This window comes from Callithrix jacchus, chromosome 5 (genome assembly GCF_049354715.1).
Source record: "Callithrix jacchus isolate 240 chromosome 5, calJac240_pri, whole genome shotgun sequence".
NCBI classification, from domain to species: domain Eukaryota; kingdom Metazoa; phylum Chordata; class Mammalia; order Primates; family Cebidae; genus Callithrix; species Callithrix jacchus.
This window is the reverse complement of record NC_133506.1, coordinates 124,175,001-124,197,162: the sequence shown is the minus strand read 5'-3', so window position 1 is coordinate 124,197,162 and position 22,162 is coordinate 124,175,001. Positions and strand designations below refer to the sequence as shown.

Here is a 22,162-nt window from a genome sequence, read left to right as displayed (position 1 = left end):
ATTACAGGCGTGAGACACTGTGCCTGGCCTCAGTTTTTTAAATTTATTTTTTATTATTTAGACAGGGTCTCACTCTGTCACCCAGGCTGGAGTACAGTAGTGATCTTGAGTTCAAGTGATCCTCCTCTCTCAGCCTCCCCAGTAGCTGGGATTACAGGTGCCCGCCACCACACCTGGCTAATTTTTGTATTTCTGGTAGAGATACAGGTTTCACCATGGTGGCCAGGCTAGTCTCAAACTTCTGACCGAAGGTAATTCTTCCGTCTAGGCCTCCCAAAATTCTGGGATTACAGGTGTGAGCCACCATGCCCAGTCCCTCCAAACTTCTTGACCTTGTGTCCAACAAACTCCTAGTCACCACCCTCCAATTACGCTAATCCTTGCCTCTGCACCTTTTCTTGTGCTGTTCTCTGTGAGGAAACTTTGCTTGCCCCTATACCTGGTTAACTTCCTATCTTTTTAAAGACTCCTCTTCCAGGAAGTCTTCCTGATCTTCTCTTCAATTCAGGCTGAGTAAGGTGCCTGCCACAAAATCCTGTATTGCATTGACTACATCTTCATCACACACAGATTTTATTTTATAACATTTTTGTTTTTATTTTTTGTAAATATATTTTTTCCACTTTAAACCCTGAGCTCCTTGAGACAGGAACTGGGTCATATTCGTTTTATCTTTTTTATATTTATATTTTTCTGATCTTATTCTCATAAAAAGGACTGAGCCATATTCTGCTTTGAATTCCAGACTCTAGCACTATGGCTGGCAAACAATATGTTTTTTGTTTAAATAAATCGATGAATTAAATCAATTTCTTTCCCTCAGGACACTGGTATGGAACTTCGAATACCATGTTACATGATAGGCTCTTTCAGCTGTCAGAAACAAAGACTTGGATATGTGGGAGGATTCCTGAAGACACTGTTGCCATTGGAAAGGCACTGATCAAACTCAGTCTGAGGGACCTGTCTGTCTGTGTCATGGCTCCTCCGCTGCTCTGTGTTCAGTTTGTTTGCTCCCCCCCCCCTTTTTTCTTTTCTTTCTTTGAGACAGAATCTCACTCTGTTGCCCAGGTTGGAGTGCAAATTGGCTCACTGCAACCTCCGCCTCTCAGGTTCAAGCGATTCTCCTGCCTCAGCCTCTCGAGTAGCTGGGACTACAGGCATGCGCCACCACGCCCAGCTAATTTTTTTTTTTTTTAATTTTTAGTAGAGACAGGGTTTCTCCATGTTGGCCAGGCTGGTCTCGAACTCCTGACCTCAGGTGATCCACCCACCTCAGCCTCCCAAAATGCTGGGATTACAGGCGTGAGCCTCTGCGCCCAGCCTGTTAACTTCCCTTTTCTGATCGGCTTCCTCTGCATCTTTCATTTATTCTTCCTCATAACTTGAGCTGCATTTGGTCTCAGCTTCCTGTGGCCCTGACTTTATCTGACTCAAGTTGACATTTGTGAAGGCAATAATCTAACAAGCTCCTCTCCATTTTTCAGATCCACATCATGATCCTATCATGTGGGGAACTGGCCTCTGGGTCACACGCCCAGCATTTCTGGTCCAATTAGCTCAGGTGGGTCTCACAAAATGTAGTTGCTTGGAGAGCAGGGCCTGACAGATGGAGTGGAGGGGAGAGTGGCAGGCATTGAGCCCCTCCTATCCTATTAGTGAGCAAAACCCCTTGTAATTTTGCCTCTCTTTGCTCCTGAATAACTTTTCTCATCTTTCATTTTAGGAAAGCCACTTCTCTTCTTGATGCTGAGGGTTTCTAGAGGGAGGTCGAAGCTGAAAGGAACATCATAGCTCATCTTCTTGGCATATCCCAGCATATGTTCCATTTAACACTAGGCTCAAAAGATGCTTCATGAGAAAAAAATCAAGATATTCCAGCATTTTCTTTGGATCTCAGCTCACACCAGAAGCATACTTCCCAGTGGTTCAGTTTGCTTGGCAGGATCTCTGGTCTTGGGCATGGATGCATTTCTGCAGGGTCTAGGGTCCTCTAAACTGGAGGCTCTGAATCAGGGGTTCCTGAAAAGGCAGGAGGATCATTTGAGGTCAGGGGTTCGAGACCAGCCTGGCCAACATGGCGAAACCCTATCTGGTGGTGATCGAACTCCTGACCTTAAGTAATCCTCCCGCCTCAGCTTCCCAAAGTGCTGGAATTATAGGTGTGAACCACCGCGCCCCACCAAGAACCACTGCTTTAAGGAGGCATTGGTTGACTATACCTTTCTAAGGCAAATGCCTTCTTGTTTTCTTCCAACTTAAACATTTTCTCTGCTACACTTAATAACTATTGAGTATATTTAAGAGAAAGCACTTTCTTTATATGACAAAGCAGAAAGGCTCTTGATCATGGGGGAGGCTGTGTGTGTGTGGGGAGGGGATATATGAGATGTTCCTATACCTTCCACTCAGTTGTGCTGTGAATCTAAATCTGTTCTAAAAAATAAAGTCTATTGAAACAAGTAAACCAGCCAGTTGTGGTGGCTCACTCCTGTACTCCCAGCATTTTGTGGGGCCAAGGTGGGCAGATCGATTGAGCCCAGGAGTTTGAAACCAGCCTTGGCAACATAGTGAAACCCCATCTCCACAAACAATTTTTGTAAAAACTAGTCGCGTGTGGTGGTGCGTGCCTGTAGCCCCCGCTACTGGGGAGGTTGAGGTGGGAGGATTGAGCCTGGGAGGCTGCAATGAGCCATGATCACACCACTGCACTCCAGCCTGGGCGACAGAGCAAGACCCTGTCTCAAAAAAAGTTAAACAGCAACAACAAAAAAATGCCAGACAGCTAACTGCGGGGGGGGGGGGGGGGGGTGGAGGGGAGACTACAACCTTCCTCTCTTCCTTCTTCACTTCTTGCTTTTTTTAAACTCACATCTTAGTAATCCTCTGCTATTGGGTCAATAAATTGCCACCTCTGATTTATTTTCTCCGTATTTATGGAGGGCCAAACACTGTTACACATCTCCCCATTAAAATGATACAGTAGGGCCGGGCGCGGTGGCTCAAGCCTGTAATCCCAGCACTTTGGGAGGCCGAGGCGGGTGGATCACGAGGTCAAAAGATCGAGACTATCCTGGTCAACATGGTGAAACCCCGTCTCTACTAAAAATACAAAATATTAGCTGGGCATAGTGGCGCGTACCTGTAATCCCAGCTACTCAGGAGGCTGAGGCAGGAGAATTGCCTGAACCCAGGAAGCGGAGGTTGCGGTGAGCCGAGATCGCGCCATTGCCCTCCAGCCTGGGTAACAAGAGCAAAACTCCGTCTCAAGAAAAAAAAAGGTTCGCTACTCCTGCGAGATCCTCCTCCTCCTCCTCTCCCTCCCCGCCCCTCTCCTCCTCCTTCTACTCCTCCTCCTCCTCCTCCCCGGGGCCCCGCCCTGCGGGTCTCACCTGAGGCTCCGCGGGATCCCGACTGGCGGGCCGGACAGCGCCCCCTGGCGGCAGGTGGGGGCCCGCGCAGCGCATGCTAATGAGCCCCGGGCGCCGCTTGCGGATTGGCTGGCGCGGATTCCAGCTGCTTTCCAAGTCGGCGGCGCCGAGTGAGAGTCAGGGGGGCCCGGCCCGCGCCCTCCCCGCCCAGCCGCCTCCCCGTCGACGCCCAGGGCTGGGGCGAGCCCGGCTGCCTTTCAGACTTTGGGGGCTTCTCCTCTTGTCTTCCACTGGTGATCTGGCTGTGAATCCATCCAGGGGCCAGGATGACAATCCGACACCAAGGCCAGCAGTACAGGCCGAGGATGGCTTTTCTCCAAAAGGTAACCCGGCCCCTCACCTGGGCCCCGGCAGGCGGCGGGGGACCACGTCTGGGAAGCGTCCGAGGACACGCGGGGCAGGAGTGCGGGGCGCCCCTTTGGGTGGATTTGAGCTGCTCGATTTCATTAAGTGACTTCTTTGCTATGTGTGTCGATATTGAGGACTGTAATAATTAGGTCTCTCTGTGCCCTGCCTGTAGTGGAGAGTCTGAAACCAGCGCGGATGGTCTGCGGGAGGTGAAAGCAACCTGTTACTCGGGAGAGGCAGGTTCGGTTCAGGCTTTGGCGGGTCTGAGACAGCCTGCTGATATTGTTGTAAGACGCCCAGATGTTACATTGCCATTTTTGCCTTTTTTTTTTCTGATCCCAAACTGCACTATTTTAAAGTGTGTGTGTGTGTGTGTGTACACATAGACCGTGAAAATGGGGTGATTAGCATAGGACAAGGGGCCACCCCACTTTCAATGCCCAGAGCCCTCATTTGAGTGTGTCTATCTGTGCATCTCCCTCTGTCTGCGCTGGTGGCAGAAGTCCCAACCTTTGGCTTTCCTTGTGAAAGCTTTCCTCTGGGGGTGGGGGGAAAGTGACCAAGCACAGGGCGGGCACCCAGGATGGGCATATGGGAGGTGGAATGCACCTGTGGGGACAGGTGTTTGGGGACAAAGTGGTTCATTTCGTTCTGAGCTTCTGAGATAATCACTGTCAGAAGAGATCTGTGGAGGATTAGGTCCCGGGTCGTGCCTCTGTCCTTCCTCCCAGCCATAGCCACTTTTCACAGCGTAGTGTCCATCTTCTTAGGCTTATCTTGTTGAGTAGAATTAGTTGAATGTTTTGTGACAAGCTGGGCTCTCTCCTGAGCCTCAGGAGCTCAGCAAATTGGTATAGTCGGTGACCGCCTGTCCTGATTTGCCCAGGACTTTCAATGCTAAAACCTGGACAGTCCTGGGCACCCCAGGACACCTGGTCACATTTGGTCCACCTACTTCAAGATGCTCGTCCTCAACTTCTGAATAGCAGAGATGTGGCTATCATCTCTAAAGCAGACGGGCTGAGTGTTGTCTCACTCAGAAAGAACACTGAGAAGCCCATGTTGCAGATACCAGTTATTGAAAGCAGAAGAAACTGCCTAAGTTGGCTATCTGAAAGCCATACATCATCCAGGATTTATCCTAGGACTGCCTCCTCCCAGGCAGGACAGCTCTGGCTTGGAGGCTCAGAGAGTCATTGGAGACACTCAGTCTGTTTATTGAATCTCTGGCATTCTTTTCCATCATGACTTTTCTCTGGTAGAATCTCCTCTCTTTACCTTGGTCTTCTGACTAGTATCTTGGTCTCTAGCTTCCATCCTTCACCCCAGCCTCCCGTCCTTCACCCCAGGCTTCCCTCCTCCATCCGAACTCTCCCTCCTCCACCCCAGGCTTCCCTCTTCCATCTGAACTCCCCCTCCTCCCTCTTCCAGCCCAGCCTCCCGCCCTCCACCGCACCATCCCCTCCTCCATCTGAACTCTCTCTCCTCTATCCTAGTCTCCCTTCCTCCACTCTAACCTCTCCCTCCTCCATCCCAGCTCCCCCTCCTCCACCCAGCTCTCCCCCCTACACCAGCACCTCTTCCTCCACCCCATCCTCCCATTCCTCTACCCCATCCTCCTCATCCTCCACCCCAACCTTCTCTTCCTCCATTCTAATTTCCCCCTCCTCTACCCTAACCTTTCTCTCCTCCATCCCAGTTCCCCCTCTTCCACCCCAGCTTTCCCTCCTCCATGACATCCTTCCTACACACACTCCCCCCCACCAAATCAATGGTGATCTTCTTGACCTGAAACCCTCCATTGGCTTCCTACATTCCCAGGATAAAGTCCAACCTTCTCCTGAGCAGCCTGGCTGCCCAGGAGCCCATTCCCACCATCTTCCTGGCTTTGCCTCCTGCCTGCCTGCCACACATGCCCTCTGGAAAACAACAAAGCAGCCACAGGCACCCCTGGGCTCCTGCCTCAAAGACTTCCTTTCTTTCTAGGAACCTAGTGCCCTTTCCTGCCTCAGGGCCCATCTGCTGGGAAAGTCCTTTCTCCCCCTCTCACCTGCCAATCTCCAATTGGTGAAGGCTGGTTCTCCTGATGCCCCTGGGCAGGACGGCTCCCTTGCCTGTGCCCTGCAGCGCCTGCCGCACTGCCAGCATTGCCCTTTCCCTAGACCTTGTGCTGGCAAGGGCCCCGTCTGTGTATTCTGTATATCTGTGTATGCATTGGTCATGTCATAGGGCTCCTTGGAGCAGGGGACAGAATAAAGATCTGCAGAACAGGTCTCAAGAGCCCATGCCAGGCGATCCTTAATGAAGAACCAGCTGCATTCGAGTCCAGCTTTCTGGAGAAGGGCCTGGAACAAAAAAACTGTGGACCTGGGTGCAACTGTCACTCACCACTCGTTCAGCGCATGTGGTGAAGTATGCTGTGTCCGTGGCTGGGGGGCTTATGTGCATTATCTCATTTAGTTCATATGCTGGAGGTTATGGTCACCATTTTACAAAGAAGAAAGCTGAGGCTTAGAGACGTTAAGTGGCTTGCCAGCCACACAGCACGAGGTGGTGAAACCGAAGAAACACAGGAGTGGTCGTTGTCTGTTACAAGTTCTGATGCAGTGCCATGAGCTTTCCCATGATGCAGGGCAGAGGGTGGAGGCTATGGGGAAGCCCAGCTAAGTGTGCTTAGGGACAGAGAGCTGAGACCTGAAGGATACATACGGGGTTCCAGGCAGAAAGGGAAATATGTTCCAGGCAGAGGGAACAGTATAGGCACAGAGGCATGGGAATGCTAGTGGGTTTGAGAACATGTACTGTAATGGATGAATTTTGAAGCGCAAGGGGAGTGGGAAGCTGGAAAGGAAGGCAGAGGTATCGGGTGCATATGGGCCTTTGAGACCTTTGAAAGCTTTGCTTTCATCTCATATGGAGCCACTACAGAAATTGGAATAGGCAAGTGATATGGCAGATTTGCAAATCAAGACCACTGGTGGGCCATACGTAGTGGCTCATGCCTATAATCCCAGCACTTTGGGAGGCTGAGGCAGGTGGATCATCTGAGATCAGGAGGTTGAGACCAGCTTGGCCAACAGCGTGAAATCCCATGTCTACTAAAAATATAACAATTAGCAGGGCATGGTGGTGGGCACCTGTAATCCCAGATACGTGGGAGGCTGAGGCAGGAGAATCGCTTGTACCCAGGAGGTGGATGTTGCAGTGAACAAATTCATGCTACTGCACTCTAGCCTGGGTGACAGAGAAAGACTCTTTCTGGGGAAAAAAAAAGGACCACTTTTTTTTGTCTGAACCAGGGGAATGGATGGGATGTCTTCTCCCTGAACTAAGGGAGTCTGCTCAGGATCCTCCTATAACCCTGCAGCGCCAGCCTCCTGAGAAATGACAGCTCTCATGGGGCCAGGGAGAGCAGTGCTGCTCAGAAAGGCCCTTCCTTGATTCCCGAGGTTCTCATACCCATGCCTCCATCTCAGTCTCAATGCAGCCCTGGGCTGGCATGCCCACCAGCCATGCTGCTGCCCACCTCTGATGCCTGTTTTAGATGTAGTAGAAAGAGGCAGAAGGCCCACCTGTTCGTGGCTTTGCTGGGAATTAGCTGATAGCACATAGGGGACAGATGAACACAGGTGGGTGGTCTCCTGTGGTTCCAGCACCCACAGACTCTTGTTCTGGGGATTGGCCCATTCCGCTCTGCAATTTCCAGATCACCATCCCAGCCAGTACCAGTTACCACTGCCCTTGGGATTCACCATGGGATGGACTTTCTTGGAGAAGCCTTCTGTTAGACAGCTTTGTTTTCCTGTGTGGCTTCTGGCATCTCTTTTTGCCTGAGAAGGGCAGGCAGATGCAGAAATATTGAGGCTGTCCAGGCAGTTTGGTATCTCTTGCTTGTAACATTCTTTCATTCAATACAGACACATAATTGGACACTTATGGGCTAGATGCTGTGCCAGGTGCTGGGAGCACCCAAGGAGCTTAGAGTCTAGTGGAGAAAGACAGGTGTATAAACAAGGAGACCAGAAGTGTCCCATAGGTTGTGGCAGACATTGTTAGAGGATACATATAACACTAAGCAGGGGGTGGTCGATTCAACCTGGGGCCAGGGGGGATCAGGACAGATTTCACAAGGGGGCTTGCAATGGGGTCGAATTTTAAGAAGTCAGTGCTTTTTGGCCAGGAGGTTGGGAAAATGAGTGACATTTTAGGCAATAGAAAAGATGGACATGTGAAATAGCATGGTGGTTTGGGAGATTGCTTGGGGGTTGGGAGAGCTGGCCCCAAGTGTGTGGGAGGTGAGTTTGGAGTTGACAGAGGCTGGGAGGCTAGACGGGCCCAGAACTGGAGGGCTTTCTAGGTCATGCTACAGAGTTTGATGACTTCTGTGTTTAATGAGAAGCTGTTTGATGTCTTAAAATCAGGGATGAATAAGATGAGTTGGTTTATATGCTAGAAAGATGATTCTGGTGAGAGGGAATGAGTAATTCTCAACCTAGGCTGCACTTTAAAAAACATTAATATCAAGTCACTGTACAATTTATGATTTACTTGGCCTGGAAGTGAGGCTTAAGTATTGGTCTTTTTATGCACTGGTTTCCTCCCTCCCTCCCTCCTTCCCTCCTTCCTTCCCTCCCTCCCTCCTTCCCTCCTTCCTTCTTTCCTTCCTTCCTTCCTTCCTTCCTTCCTTCCTTCCTTCCTTCCTCCCTCCCTCCCTCCCTCCCTCCCTCCCTTCCTTCTTTCCTTCCTTCCTTTCTTCCTTCCCTCCCTCCCTCCCTCCCTCCCTCCTTCCCCCCTCCCTCCCTCCCTCCCCCCCTCCCCTCCCCTCCCCTCCCCTCCCTTCCCCTCCCTCCCTCCCTCCCTCCCTCCCTCCTTCCTTCTTTCCTTCCTTCCTTCCTTCCTTCCTTCCTTCCTTCCTTCCTTCCTTCCTTCCTTCCTTCCTTCCTTCCCTCCTTTCTTCCTTCCTTCCTTTCAAGTCACAGTCTGTCTCTGTGGCTCAGGCTGGAGTGCAGTGGCGAGATCTTGGTTCCCTGTAACCTCTGCCTCCTGGCTTCAAGTGCTTCTCCTGCCTCAGCCTCCTAAGTAGCTGGTATTACAGGGACCTGCCACTATGCCAAGCTAGTTTTTGTGTTTTTACTTGAGATAGGGTTTCACTGTGTTGGCCAGGCTGGTCTCGAACTCCTCACCTCAGGAGATCCACCCGCCTTGTCCTCCTAAAGTGCTGGGATTGCAGGTATAAGCCACCATGCATAGTCTGTTTTTTTTTTTTTTAAACAGTTTCTTTTTTTAGAGATTGGGGTGTCACTATATGGCCCAGGTTGGACTCAAACTCCTGGGCTCAAAGGATCCTCTCACCTTGGCCTCTGGAGTAATTTCAATTATAGGCATCTGTCATCATGCCAGATTTAACCATGTTCTTTTTGAAAAGTTTTCCAGGTGGTTTGAATGTGCAGTCAGGATGAAAGCCCCCGGGGACATTTGGCAATGTCTAAATACATTTTAGATTGTCATAACTGGGGTGCTCCTGGCATCTGGTGGGTGGAAGACATGAATGCTGCTAAATATCCTACAACCCGCAGGACAGCCATCCCACCAACCCCCAAAGAATGATCTAGCTCCAAGCGTCGAAGTCTCAAGGTTGAGAGCCCTGGGCTAAAGAGCACCCCAGAGGCTGGAGACAGATGCCAGCTAAAAGGCAGAACCTAACAGTGCAGGAGGGGGCTTAGAAGACGTTCCACAGAGACAGGATTGAGTGGGCAGATAAGAGATGTGTTGAAAACAAAAGCAGTCAGACTGGGCAACATATCAAGACCCATCGCTACAAAAACCTTAAAAATTAGCTGGGTGCCAGGAGTGGTGGCTCCTGCTTTTATCCCAGCACTTTGGGAGGCCAAGATGGACGGATCACTTGTACCCAGGAGTTCAAGACCAGCCTGGGCAACATGGTGAAACCCTGTCTCTACCAAAAATACACACACACACAAAATTAGCTGAGTGTGGTGGTGGGCACCTCTAGTCTCAGCTACTAGGAAGGCTGAGGTGGGAGAATCGCATGAACCCAGGAGGCAGAGGTTGCAGTGAGCCAGGATTGTGCTATTGCATTCTCCAGCCTGGGCAACAGAGCCAGATCCTGTATCAAAAAAAAAAAATTAGCTGGGCAGGGTGGCACATGCCTGTCGTCTTAACTCTGGGAAACTAAAGCAGGAGTATCATGTCTGCCTAGGAGTTTGAGACCGCAGTGAGCTATGATTGTGCCACTGCACTTCAGCCTGAAGGAACAAAAAAAAGAGGAAACAAAAGCAGATTTAACAGAAGTTGGCCACATCTTGGCTAGAGTCACCTAGAACAATTCCCAGGCTTTGACCAGGGTGGGAAGAGCAGATTTTGGAGAAAGACTACCAAGCACTGATTAGGGCACAGTGCTGGTGAGTGTCTGAGTTTCTGGGAGACTTCAGGCAACGCAACAGGAGGGTGGCTGGACTCTGTGTGGCCAGGCTGAACAGCGGGAGCACATCCTCCTCTGTTAGAAAAACAACTTTGTGGTTCTGGGTCACTTTTCCCATCTCTGTATAGAAAAGTACCGATCATTATTGTTCCCCAGGGTGCCTTCTCCAGCTTAAAGGAAAATTCCAGCCCCAGAGATCTTGTGCAGTGAGTGACAGCTCCTTCTTGTGAGGAGCAGCGTGGGCGTGGTGGGTGGGATGTCAGAGCCATCAAAGCCCTTGTTTCTGATTCCTCTGTGATGTTGGGGTCCCCTGGCACACCCACTGTCATGCCTCAGGACGTTGGCATCTGAGAGAGAAATGGTACAGCTGACTCCCTGACCTCCTTCTCCCTGACACGGGGTCAGATGGGGTCCTGCGGTGGCGTGGTGCTGCAGCATTGACACGTAGCCTGGGAACGAACCTGGGCTGATGCATTGTCTCGGGAGGAGCTGGGAAGCGGAGTCTGTTTGGGAGCAAGGATGTTGGCCTTTGAGGGTGAGGCTGCCCCCATGGACACAAGGAGGAGAGGGCAAGGTCTGCTGAAATTGGGAGCAGAGTGGCAAGGGCTTCTCACGCCCTGGAGAACTTGGGAAACAGTTCAGATTCTTCTTCGCTCTGTGCAGGGGAAGGGATGTTTCTGACTGAGTATAGGACACAGAGTCTGTATGAGTTTGTAGGGCTGTGGTAATAAAGAACCACAAGCTGGTGGCTTAAGCAACAGAAACTTCTTTGCTTACAGTTCTGGAGGCTGGAAGTCTGAGACCAACCTGTGGCAGGGTTGGCTTCACCTGAAGCTCCTCTCTTTGACTCGCAGATGGCAGTCCTCTCTCTGTCCTCATGTCATCTCCCCTCTGTGTCTATCTGTGTCCTAATCTGTTCTCATAAAGACACTAGTCAAATGGGATTAGGGTCCACTCCATGACCTCATTTCACCTCTTCATTTTTTTTTTTATTTTTAGTTTTTTGAGACTGAGTCTCGTTCTGTTGCCCAGGCTGGAGTGCAGTGGCTCGATCTCAGCTCACTGCAACCTCTGCCTCCATTCTCCTGCCTCAACCTCACAAGTAGCTGTGATTGTAGGTGCCCGCCACCATGCCTCGCTAATTTTTTTTGTATTTTTAATAGAGGGTTTTGCCATGTTGGCCAGGCTGGTCACGAACTCTTAGCCTCAAGCTATCCGCCCACCTCAGCCTCCCAAATTGCTGGGATTACAGGCATGAGCCACAGCCCCTGGCCTCATTTCACCTCTTTAAAGACCTTAGCTCCAAAAAGCAGCCACATCCTGAGGTACAGGGGTTAGGACTTCAATGTACAAATTTGTAGGGGGATGCAGTTCAGTCCACAGAGCTAGAGTGCTGTGGTTTCCTTGGGTGACTGAGGAGACACCTCAGAGGAATTTGTACTGGGAAATGTCTGAGGAAAAAGGATTGGGATCCCAACTGGCCAAACTCCCTCAAGATGTTCCCGAGATCCACGTGACATTACCTCCTCCCACCCAGCCCTTCTTTCTGTGAAGGGTGACACACCTGCTAGAAAGAAATCTGATTCCCCTTATTGTGTTTCTAAAATAACTCTCATTATTCCTCCTCTGAAGGTTATTTTCAAACTCTTTATAACTCAATTTTTTTAAATGCAAAGATGAGGAATCAAATCTGCCAACTTTCTGTCAGGGAAACTGGGTTTCCAACTTTTAAAGTGGGATTATATGTCTTCTTCAATATATGGGCTCCCCATTTTCATCATATGCTGCTGTTTCATCTACTAAACACCATTTTGAATGAAGGCATTCTTTCATCTGGCAGCTAAAGTGGGAAAAGGGAGTCTTGGGGCCTTATGTCAGAAAATCTTGGCCGGGTGCGGTGGCTCACGCCTGTAATCCCAGCACTTTGGGAGGCCAAGGTGGGCAGATCACTTGAGGTCAGGAGTTCGAGACCAGCCTGGGCAACATGGTGAAACCCCATCTCTACTAAAATACAAAAAGTTAGAGTGGTGGTGCATGCCTGTAGTTCCAGATATTTGGGAGGCTAGGGCATGAGAATCGCTTGAGCCTGGGAGGCAGAGGTTACAGTGAGCTGAGATCATACCACTGCATTCCAGCTTGGGCTAAAGAGTGAGACTCTATCTCAAAAACAAACAAAAAAAAAAAGAAAATTGGGTACTTCCTAGGGTACCATGGAGATCTGAGATCACAGTTCGTGGAGAACTCTGGAGGAAGTCACTCCCGCAGCCTGTTAGCTCCTAGGTTCCCTGGCCATCCCCAGGAGCAGCAGCTCTACCTCCCAGCACCCCCACCACCCTCCCAGGGTTGTTCCTTTGCCCTCCTCGTGGCTGCTGGAACCACAGCTGACCCAGTGACCTCAGATACCGCCAAGTCCTGACACTGCAGATGGCCAAGGACTGTGGCTCTGAATCAAATTGAAATGAGTAGTTTCTGTTCCAAAACAATTCTGTGAGCTGAGAATGTGTCCGTGCAGATGAAGCTGACAGTCAGTTTTGCACCGGGAGTCCCTGGAGCTGCCTGGGTCTGCATGCTGGCTGAGTGGTTGCCACTGTGCTCAGAGTGGCCTCAGCTGTGCACCTGTCCTTGGTCCATTTCTCGAAATCATGGTTCAGCTGCAAATGCTGGTTTAGCAACAAAGATTGAAATAGGGAATTTCACCCCTTGGCATCAAATTAGGACATTGTCCCACGCTGCTTGGGAAGGTGGGAGCCTTCCAGCTTAGCATTTTTCCACTTCAGGACTCCCTTGAATGACCTGTGACCTTGAATGCACCTGAATTAGTCTCTCTCTCTCTCTCTCTCTCTCTTTAAAAAACTTTTTTTCTTTTTTTGAGAAAGAGTCTCACTCTGTTACCCATGCTGGAGTGTGGTGGCGTGATCTCGGCCCACTGCAGCTGCCACCTCTCAGGTTCAAGTGATTCTTCTGCCTCAGCCTCCTGAATAGCTGGGATTACAGGCATGCACCATCACACCCAATTAATTTTTGTATTTTTTGTAGAGACAGGGTTTCACCATGTTGGCCAGACTGGTGTCAAACTCCTGGCCTCAAATGATCCGCCTGCCTCAGCCTCCCAAAGTGCTGGGATTACAGGCATGAGCCATGGCACCTGGCCTCTCTTTAAAAATTTTTATTTTATTGTGGTAAGAATATTTAACATGAGATCTACCTTTTTTAAATAAAAGGTACCTACCCCAGGAAGTGCCCGATTTTCTTTTTTTGTTTGTTTGTTTTTGAGATGGAGTCTCACTCTTTAGTTCAAGCTGGAACGCAGTGGTGTGATCTCAGCTCACTGTAACCTCTGCCTCCCAGGCTCAAATTTTTAATTTAAGTGCACAATACATTATTGTTTATTCGAGGTCCAGTGTTGTACATCAGATGTCTAGAATGCATTCATCTCATTTAACTGAAAATTCTTTATGCCTGTTGAGTAGCAACTTCCTGTTTTCCCTTCTCCCTAACTCCTGGCAACCACCATTCTGATGTCCAATCTATGAATTTGTCTATTCTAGGTACTTCATGTAAGTGGAATCGTGTAGTATTTGTCCTTCTGTGACTGGCTTATTTCACTTAGCATAATGAACTCCAGGTTCATGCATTTGCTTGCCTATTGCAGAATTTCTTTCTTTTCAAAAGCCAAACAATTTTCTTTTGTATGCACATGACACGTTTCTTTATCTGTTCATCAGACAGTGCACACTTAGGTTATTTCCACATTTTGGCAAACATGAATGGTGCTGCAGTGAACATGGGGGTGCAGGTATCTTTTCCAGATCCTGATTTCAATTCTTTGGATACATACCCAGAAGTGGTATTGTTGGATGCTGTGGTAGTTCTATTTTTAATTTTTCTGAGGAAACCCCATGACTCCATACTGTTTTCCACAGCATCTGCACCATTTTACATTTCTACCAACAGTACACAGGATTCCAATTTCAATCTCTTTCCATTTCTGAATTGAGAAGCTTGAGTCCTTCTTATGCTGCCCCTCCCTTGGAGTACAGCCTGGTCCTCACATCTAGAGAGATTCTGTTGGCTCTTCCTGTACGCTTTTTGGGATCATCTCAGCCAATCTGCAGTTGCTATTATGGCAGGGTTGCGGGGGAGGGGAACAAGCACTGCCTGTGTTGCCCAGGCTGGTCTTTTATTTTTGAGACAAAGTCTTGCTCTGTTGCCCAGGCTGGAGTGCAGTGGTGTGGTCTTGGCCCACTACAACCTCCGTCTCCCGGGTTCAAGCAATTCTCCTGCCTCAGCCTCCTGAGTAGCTGGGATTACAAGCATACGCCACCATGCTCAACTAATTTTTGTGTTTTTAGTAGAGACAATGTTTCTCCATGTTGGCCAGGCTGGTCTTAAACTACTGACCTCAGGTGATCCACCTGCCTTGGTCTCCCAAAGTGAGATTACAGGCATGAGCCACCTTGCTTGGCCCCAGGCTGGTCTTGAACTCCCTCAAGTGATCTTCCTCCCTCGGCCTTCAGGGTAGCCTCCCGGGATTATAGGCATGAGCCACCGTGTCTGGCTTGCAATTGCTCTTTCATAAACACTTCGTGCACAGCATGATATGAAATACTTTATATGGTTAATCTCATTTAGTCTTCATGATATCCCCATGATGATGTAGATACTATTGGTTTTGGTAGTTTTTTTTTTTTTTTTGAGACAAGGTCTCACTCTGTTGCACAGACTGGAGTGCAGTGATATGATCTCAGCTGACTGCAACCTCCGCCTCCTAGGTGGCTGGGACTACAGGCAGGTGCAACCATGCCCAGCTAATTTTTGCATTTTCGGTAGAAATGGGTTTCATCATGTTGGCCAGGCTGGTCTCGAAATCCTGACTCAAGTGGTCTACCCGCCTTGGCCTCCCAAAACGCTGAGATTACAGGTGTGAGATTACAGGCCTGATACTATTGCAATCTCTATTTTACAGAGAAATGAGTCCTAGTGGAATTTAGCAACTTACCTAAGGCCTCTATCTTCTAAATTGGAGCAGAGATGTGAAATGAGCTTTCTCTGCATTTAGACTCATAGCTTTCATGTTAGTTAACTTTTCATTTTCATGTCATTGTCTGTTCAACTCTCTGAAGACTGGGTGTATGTCTTCTACCTAGTATCCTTGCAGTGGGGGGTTCTTAATACATGCTCAATAAATACTCATACTTATTTGGTTTGTTGACCTGGGTTTTCATTCCTGGGCACCTAAGCACAACCCTTCATGCAAAATTTCAAAAATGTATTAGTATGAATTGTACTAATATTAGTAATTCTAACCATAACAATAAATATATATCTCTCCTGATAAAGCATACATAACTTATATCTCTCCTTATAGAGCATTTTAGATAATTAAATTCTAAGGGATTATAAAACTACAAGTTAATTAAATTCTAAGGGATTATAGAACCATTTAGTAGGCCACATACTATCATGGTCCCCATTTTATGACAGAGAAAGGAGATTCAGAGAGGTTAAGCGAGTTGTCCAGGATCCTACAGTTAATAGTAAAAGGAAATCGCACGGAGATTGAGTGCTTTATCTTTGGACTGCAAGCACCTTCAGATCATAAAAGGATGTTGTAAATTGTAATGAGCCAATGTTGGGGGATGCTGTTTAATTTAGTGCCGAGAGCCTAATGATGGTGTAAGCAAGGTGGCTAAGTGGAGGGGAAGCGGGTAAATGGATGAGATGTTTTACTTTGGGTAATGGCGGGAATGCGGACAGACTGGGTGTGAGAGCAGCTCTCCATGTGGATGTCCAGCTGCATGCAGCAGCCCAGACTTCAGGAGAGAGCCTTGGGCTGGATGAAGGCAGGAAAGGGCTTTGTTCCTGCTGCCTGATCACGATCTGTGTTTCTGTTCCTGTGGCCTTTCCACCTGGAACACCCCTACCATGCGCCTTTTCTCTTTCTGCTCATCTTTGTAAAATTCAATCCAGGAGGCTGGGCCTGGTGGCTTACATCTGTAATCCCAGCACTTTGGGAGGCTGAGGTGGGTGGATCATTTGAGGTCAGGTGTTTGAGAGCAGCCTGGCCAACATGATGAAACCCCATCTCTACTAAAAATACAAAATTAGGCAGGCGTGGTGGCAGGTGCCTGTAATCCCAGCTGCTGGGGAGGCTGAGGCAGAAAAATTGGTTGAACTCGGGAGGTGGAGATTGCAGCGAGCCAAGATGGTGCCACTGTACTCCAGCCTGGTAATAGAGTGAGTCTCAACCTTCCCTCCTGCCCAGCTCTAGGCACTGCTGGGTTCACAGGACACTATAGACTCACCCTTGTCATTGCACATCCTGCATTGTCCTAGAATATCCTTGCACTCTTCAGTGAGATCTTTGGGCTCAGGGACCACAGCTTCTTCTCTCTGGTTTCCCAGAGCCGACTCTGACTGTGCTTGGCTGTTGAATGACCAACTGATCATTGGCAAACACATCTGGGGCAGGAGGAGTAGATGGATTTCCCGTTAGTGAGGCCTTTTCTAGGGGAACATGTAGTTTGAAACCTCTGCGCATGGAGCTTTGTCACAGTCAGTGGCAAAAACTGAATAACAAGAGAAACACCTGGGTTTTCTCTAGTCATCTTTGTTGACTAGTGTCAAACATCCAGTGTGTTTAAAAGATATATCCTTCAGGCTGGGTGTGGTGACTCACGCCTGAGATCCCAGCATTTTGGGAGGCTGAAGCAGGAGGATCACTTGAGGTCAGGAGTTTGGAATCAGCCTGGCCAACATGGTGAAACCCTGTCTCTACTAAAAATATAAAACTTAGCTGGGCGTGGTGGTACATGCCTGTAATTCCAGCTACTTGGAAGGCTAAGGCAGGAGAATTGCTTGAGCCAGGGAGGTGACAGTTGCAAAAAAAAAAAAAAAAATCCTTCACTTGATATTATTTCCATTTAATTTTTTTCAAGTGGGAAATAATTCTTTAATAATATAAATGAAAAAAGCCAACCCAATAGATAATCAGGGCTGTGCTCGTGGCTGCCTTCCTGCAGTTTAGGCTTCCTTAGACAGTTCATTGATTCTCTTTCACTTCAACTCTCTCTGACACTCACAGCTCTAATTCATATCTCTGACCCCGTCTCTTCTGAACCTGTGGAGTCATTTGCAATCACCTCTCAGACATTGTGGGAATCTCAGTAGCACCTTACAGTCAACCTTCCAGGGCAGACACCTTTGCTTCCAGAAGTGGCTTCTTCTTTTGCATTTTCTATTTTGGTAACTGGTAACTCTGGTCATATGTTATAAACCTTGGCATTATTCTGTGCCAACCTCAGTGGACCACCCAATCACTTGCAAATTCAGTTTATTTTTGTTCTTCTAGGGCTTTGAAACTCATCCCTCCTTACCATCTTCCTGGCCACTCCTTCGTTTATGTATTAATTCACACATCACCTGCCTACTGGGTACTACCTATGCACCAGGCATGCTTTTTGGCACTTGACATCCAGCAGCAAACAACAAAAGATAAAAGACCCCCAGGAAGAGCTCACTTTCCAGGAGCAATGAGAGATGTGCCATAAACGATGTCATGAATAGGTCAATTGATTTTTATGTTTGAAGAACACACATGCTCTCGAGAAACTGAACAGGGGATCAGCAGTGCCAAGGGTGGAGTTCAGGGTTGCAGCTTTAGGAATGGTCTGGGTGGGCTTCTGAGACTGTCAGAAGGGGAAGGAGGTGAGGAGGGAGCCAAGTTGGTCTCTTGGGAAGACTGGTCCAGGTAGAAGGAACAACCAGACCATGGGCCCCACCCAAGGCAAGCTGGGAGTGGCCTTGGCATGGCTGGTGGAAGCAAGATAGCCAGTGTGACTAGATCGGAGGGAGCTGGTGGGGAGTGGCAGGAAAGAAGTCAGAGAGGAAGGAGGTCCCGAACATATAGACCAGTAGGGGAACTTTATCATTTACTCGGAGTCAAGTGGCCCTTGCAGTGGAACAGCAGCTCACAGGAGTGATATATTCTAAAATAGTGGAAAGCCCATCTGGCTGCTCTGCTGAGAATATAAACAGTAGGGGTGTTAAGGGTTCGAGACCAGCCTGGCCAACATGGTGAAATACTGCCTCTACTGAGCATACAAAAATTAGCTGGGCATATTAGTGCATGTCTGTAATCCTAGCTACTCAGGAGTCTGAGGTAGGAGAATTGTTTAAACCTGAGAAGCAGAGGTTGCAGTGAGCCGAGATTGCACCACCGCACTCTAGCCTGGGTGACAGAGAGAGACTCAGTCTCAAAAATAAACAAATAAATAAATAAAAATAAACAGTGTCTTGCTAGGTTACCCCAGCTGGAGTGCAGTGGTATGATCACAGCTCACTGTAGCCTGGAACTCCTGGGCTCAAATGATCCTCCTGCCTCAGTCTCCCAAGTAGCTGGGAACTACAGGCATGTGCCACCGTGCCCAACTAATTTTTAAGTTTTTCATAGAGACAGGATCTCACTATGTTGCCCAAGCAGGTCAGAAACTCCTGGGGTCAAGCGATCCTCCCATCTCTGCCTCCCAGACTTTGGGATTCTAGGTGTGAGCCCGGGCACTGTCGTTTCTCACCTGGGCTGTTGCCATGGCTTTGAATGGATCACTGCACTTTTTTCTGCCTCTGCAAACTTTTTCGCACTTCAATGTTCTCTCTGTCATGGGCCACATTTCCAAAATGCTCTCTAGGAACGGCCACTGAAACAAAATCTGCACTCCAGGGGTGGCTTTGAGGTCCACGTGATCTGGCCTCCACTTGCTATTCCAGTCGTAACTCCTGCTGTCTTCCATTCCACTCACCCTGGGGAAGCTGTCATGCCTGTGATGTTCTTTCACTTTCTGTCCAGCAAAATCCTTTCTTGTTAAGCTTCATCTTTCCTTAAAAGCCTTTCCAGAATCTCCTAGTCAGGATGAATCTCTGTGAGTCCACACTTGAAGGGATGGGGTCTGTGTCTGTGAGGCACACCTTAGTCCTGACTGTATTGGAGTCACTCAGTGCCCACCTGGCCCCTGTACCAGATGGGGAACCCCTGTGTCCACCTTTGTGTTTTGAGATCCCTCTCAGAGCAGTAGAAATGGCCCCACACAACTTTCAAAATGGTTCTGGTCAGCTGGCTTTTCCTGTTCTGTCTTGCAGATTGAAGCACTCGTGAAGGACATGCAGAACCCAGAGACAGGAGTTCGAATGCAGAGCCAGAGGGTCCTGGTCACCAGTGTTCCTCATGCCATGACAGGTGATGTAGCTTGTACTTTAATCTTGGCCTGGAGTAGACCCCACAGGCCCAACACGGCCCACCTCCTGTATTTGTAAAATAGTTTATTTGTAAATTCAGTTTTACTGGAACATATCCCATGTTCACTCATTTATGTTTGGTCTACGGCTGCTCTTCCACTACAATGGCAGAGTTAAAATACACAGTTGTAGCCAGGCACGGTGGCGCATGCCTGTAATCCCAGCGCTTTGGGAGGCCGAGGCAGGTGGATCACCTGAGGTCAGGATGGTGAAACCCTGTCTCTACTAAAAATACAAAAATTACCTGGGCATGGTGGTGTGCGCCTGTAGTCCCAGCTACTCAGAAGGCTGAGGCGGGAGAATCACTTGAACCCAGGAGGCGGAGGTTGCAGCGAGCCAAGACCATGCCACTGCACTCCAGCCTGGATGACAGAACAAGACTTCATATATACATATATATATGTAGTTGTGCAAAGACTGCCACAAAGCTGAAATGCTTGTTTACTATCTAGCACTCTACAGAGTACATTTGCTGACTCCTGGACTTAAGTCTTCCTTTGAGGAAGGGGTCAGAAAGGAGGGAGAAAAGGACCCAACAGGTCATTTCTTGAAGCCATTCCTCTCAGGCCATTTTAGAAACCTTCACTGTCATTTTTTGCTTGGTGGATTTGTTTGCTTTGTTTTAATGAAACCAAGTAGCAGGAAAAAAAAAACTATTTAGCAGAAAAAAGTTGGCCTTTGTTTTGCTCCACCTTCTCCTACCTTCTAATTCATTTCAGGCCCTTCTCAAATGGCCTGTCTCCTTTGGGGGCAGTGGCACTGTCTCCTCTCTCTGTGTTGGGGGCTGAGTTTCCTGCAGAGCATCATTTAGAGATACTGGCAAGAGGATACTGGATGCCAAAATAGGAGAGCATTTTGGTTAATGTGTTACCCATTTTCTGATCTTGATTTTGTTGTCAAGAGAATGCTTCGTATTTAGGCATATTGCTTGCAGAAGCAGACCGCTTCTCATAGCCCAAGCCCGGGCCTCACCACTGCTGTGCTCAACATGAGGCCTCCTTCTCAATGCCACCCCTGACCTGACTATTTATTTTTCACTCAAGGTGCCCTAGTCTTTGCAGAGATAAGCTGGCTCACAGACTTGCCTTTCCCTTTCTGACTGCTTGGAAGCAAAGATGTTCCCACCAGCAGTGTGTCACTCAGGTTTCCTTGAGTGCGAGCAACAGAAGACTCACTCTTTTGTTGGAGCAAAAGGGGAATTAATTGAAATGCTACAGCTCCTGGAAGAAAAGGAGCCAGACTTTGGAAAAACTAAGAATCGGAGTAGCTCTGGGCACCCAAAGAGTGGAAACTGTGGGCAGACTTTTCAGGGTGCCTCTGTGTCCCCCATCACCTCAGATGCAGCTGGGGCAATTCTTCCTGAAGGCATCCCTGACCCTGTCCCCCTCCCTGCCTCTAGTTGTCATTAATTCTGGCCTGAATTCTCTACTGGACTGGGGGCTTTCAAGGGAAAGTACCTTGTGTTGCTCATCTGGGTAACCCCAGTGGTTAGCAGAGCTGTGTTTATAACAGGTGGTTAGTAAAAGTTTACTGAATGCATGAATTACTTCTTGTCTGGCATTGTGTGGAGAGCGCAGGATTAAATCCTTCAGGTGTCTTTTCTAGCTGTAGCCCTGGTCTCAGTTTACTCTCTCCTTTTTTTTTTTTTTTTTTTGAGACAGGGTCTCATGCTGTCTCCCAGGCTGGAGTGCAGTAATGCAATTATGGCTTACTGCAGCCTCGACCTCCTGGGCTCAAGTGATCCTCCTGCCTCAGCTTTCCAAACTGCTGGGATTACCAGCTCGAGTCACCACACCTGGCCAGTTTTCTCATTTTTAAATGCAAGAATAGCAATCCTTCCATAAGGGAACGAGTGCAGGAATGAAGTGAGAGAGCGCTGTGCAGGTGCTGAGTATGCAGCGGGTGCTGGATGGGTAGCGGTAGCTAGTGCTTTCCCACGCTTTGTCTGTTAACACCCACAATAAAGTTAAGGGTAGATATGACTGTCCACTTTTTGCATATGGGGCTATGGAGACCAAAAAGTTTCAGCAACTTGCCTTCATATCTTTAAGCTCGTTCATGAGTGAGCTTGAATTTCAACCCAGCAATGTGACTCCAGAGTCCATATATATGTGTGTGTGTGTGTGTGTGTGTGTGTGTGTTTTCTTTTTCTGAGACAGGGTGTCGCCCTGTTGCTCAGGCTGGAGTACAATGGCACGATCTTAGCTCATTGCAGCTTCTGCCCTCCGGGCTGAAGCTATTCTCATGCCTCAGTTCCTGAGTAGCTGGAATTACAGGCTCCCACCACGACACTCAGCTAATTTTTGTATTTTTAATAGAGATGGGGTTTCACCATGTTGGTCAGGCTAATCTCAAACTCCTTACCTCAGGTGATCTGCCTGCATTGGCTTCCCAAAGTGCTGGGATTACAGGCCTGAGCCACTATCCTGGCCCAGAGTCCATATTTTTATCCACTGTCAGTGTGCACCAGCTGCTTTCCTTCCTTGCCCACAGGGCACTCTGGGTTCCTGGATTTGGGTGAGGTCACCCATCCTGTTGTGTTTTTTCTTATTCCTCCTGGACAGGGAGAAGCTCTGGTCCTGTACCATTAGGCAGCACCAATAAAAACAAATGACTGAACTTCTGGGATGACAGGCATACCAAGGCTTCC

At 48.6% G+C, this 22,162-nt stretch overlaps 1 protein-coding gene across 2 annotated transcripts in view; it reads left to right on the top strand.

Moving 5' to 3' along the window:
* Nucleotides 1-3,630: 3,630 nt before the first annotated feature.
* The window catches only part of RGS9 (regulator of G protein signaling 9), an 88,403-nt gene continuing 69,871 nt past the window's right edge, over nucleotides 3,631-22,162 (top strand). For both annotated transcript variants that reach the window (XM_035301622.3, XM_035301621.3), the window contains exons 1-2: nucleotides 3,631-3,754; nucleotides 19,357-19,453. In XM_035301622.3, coding sequence (XP_035157513.2) covers nucleotides 3,698-3,754; nucleotides 19,357-19,453 — 154 coding nt within the window. In that variant the 5' untranslated portion in view covers nucleotides 3,631-3,697. The remainder of the gene's footprint in view (nucleotides 3,755-19,356; nucleotides 19,454-22,162) is intronic.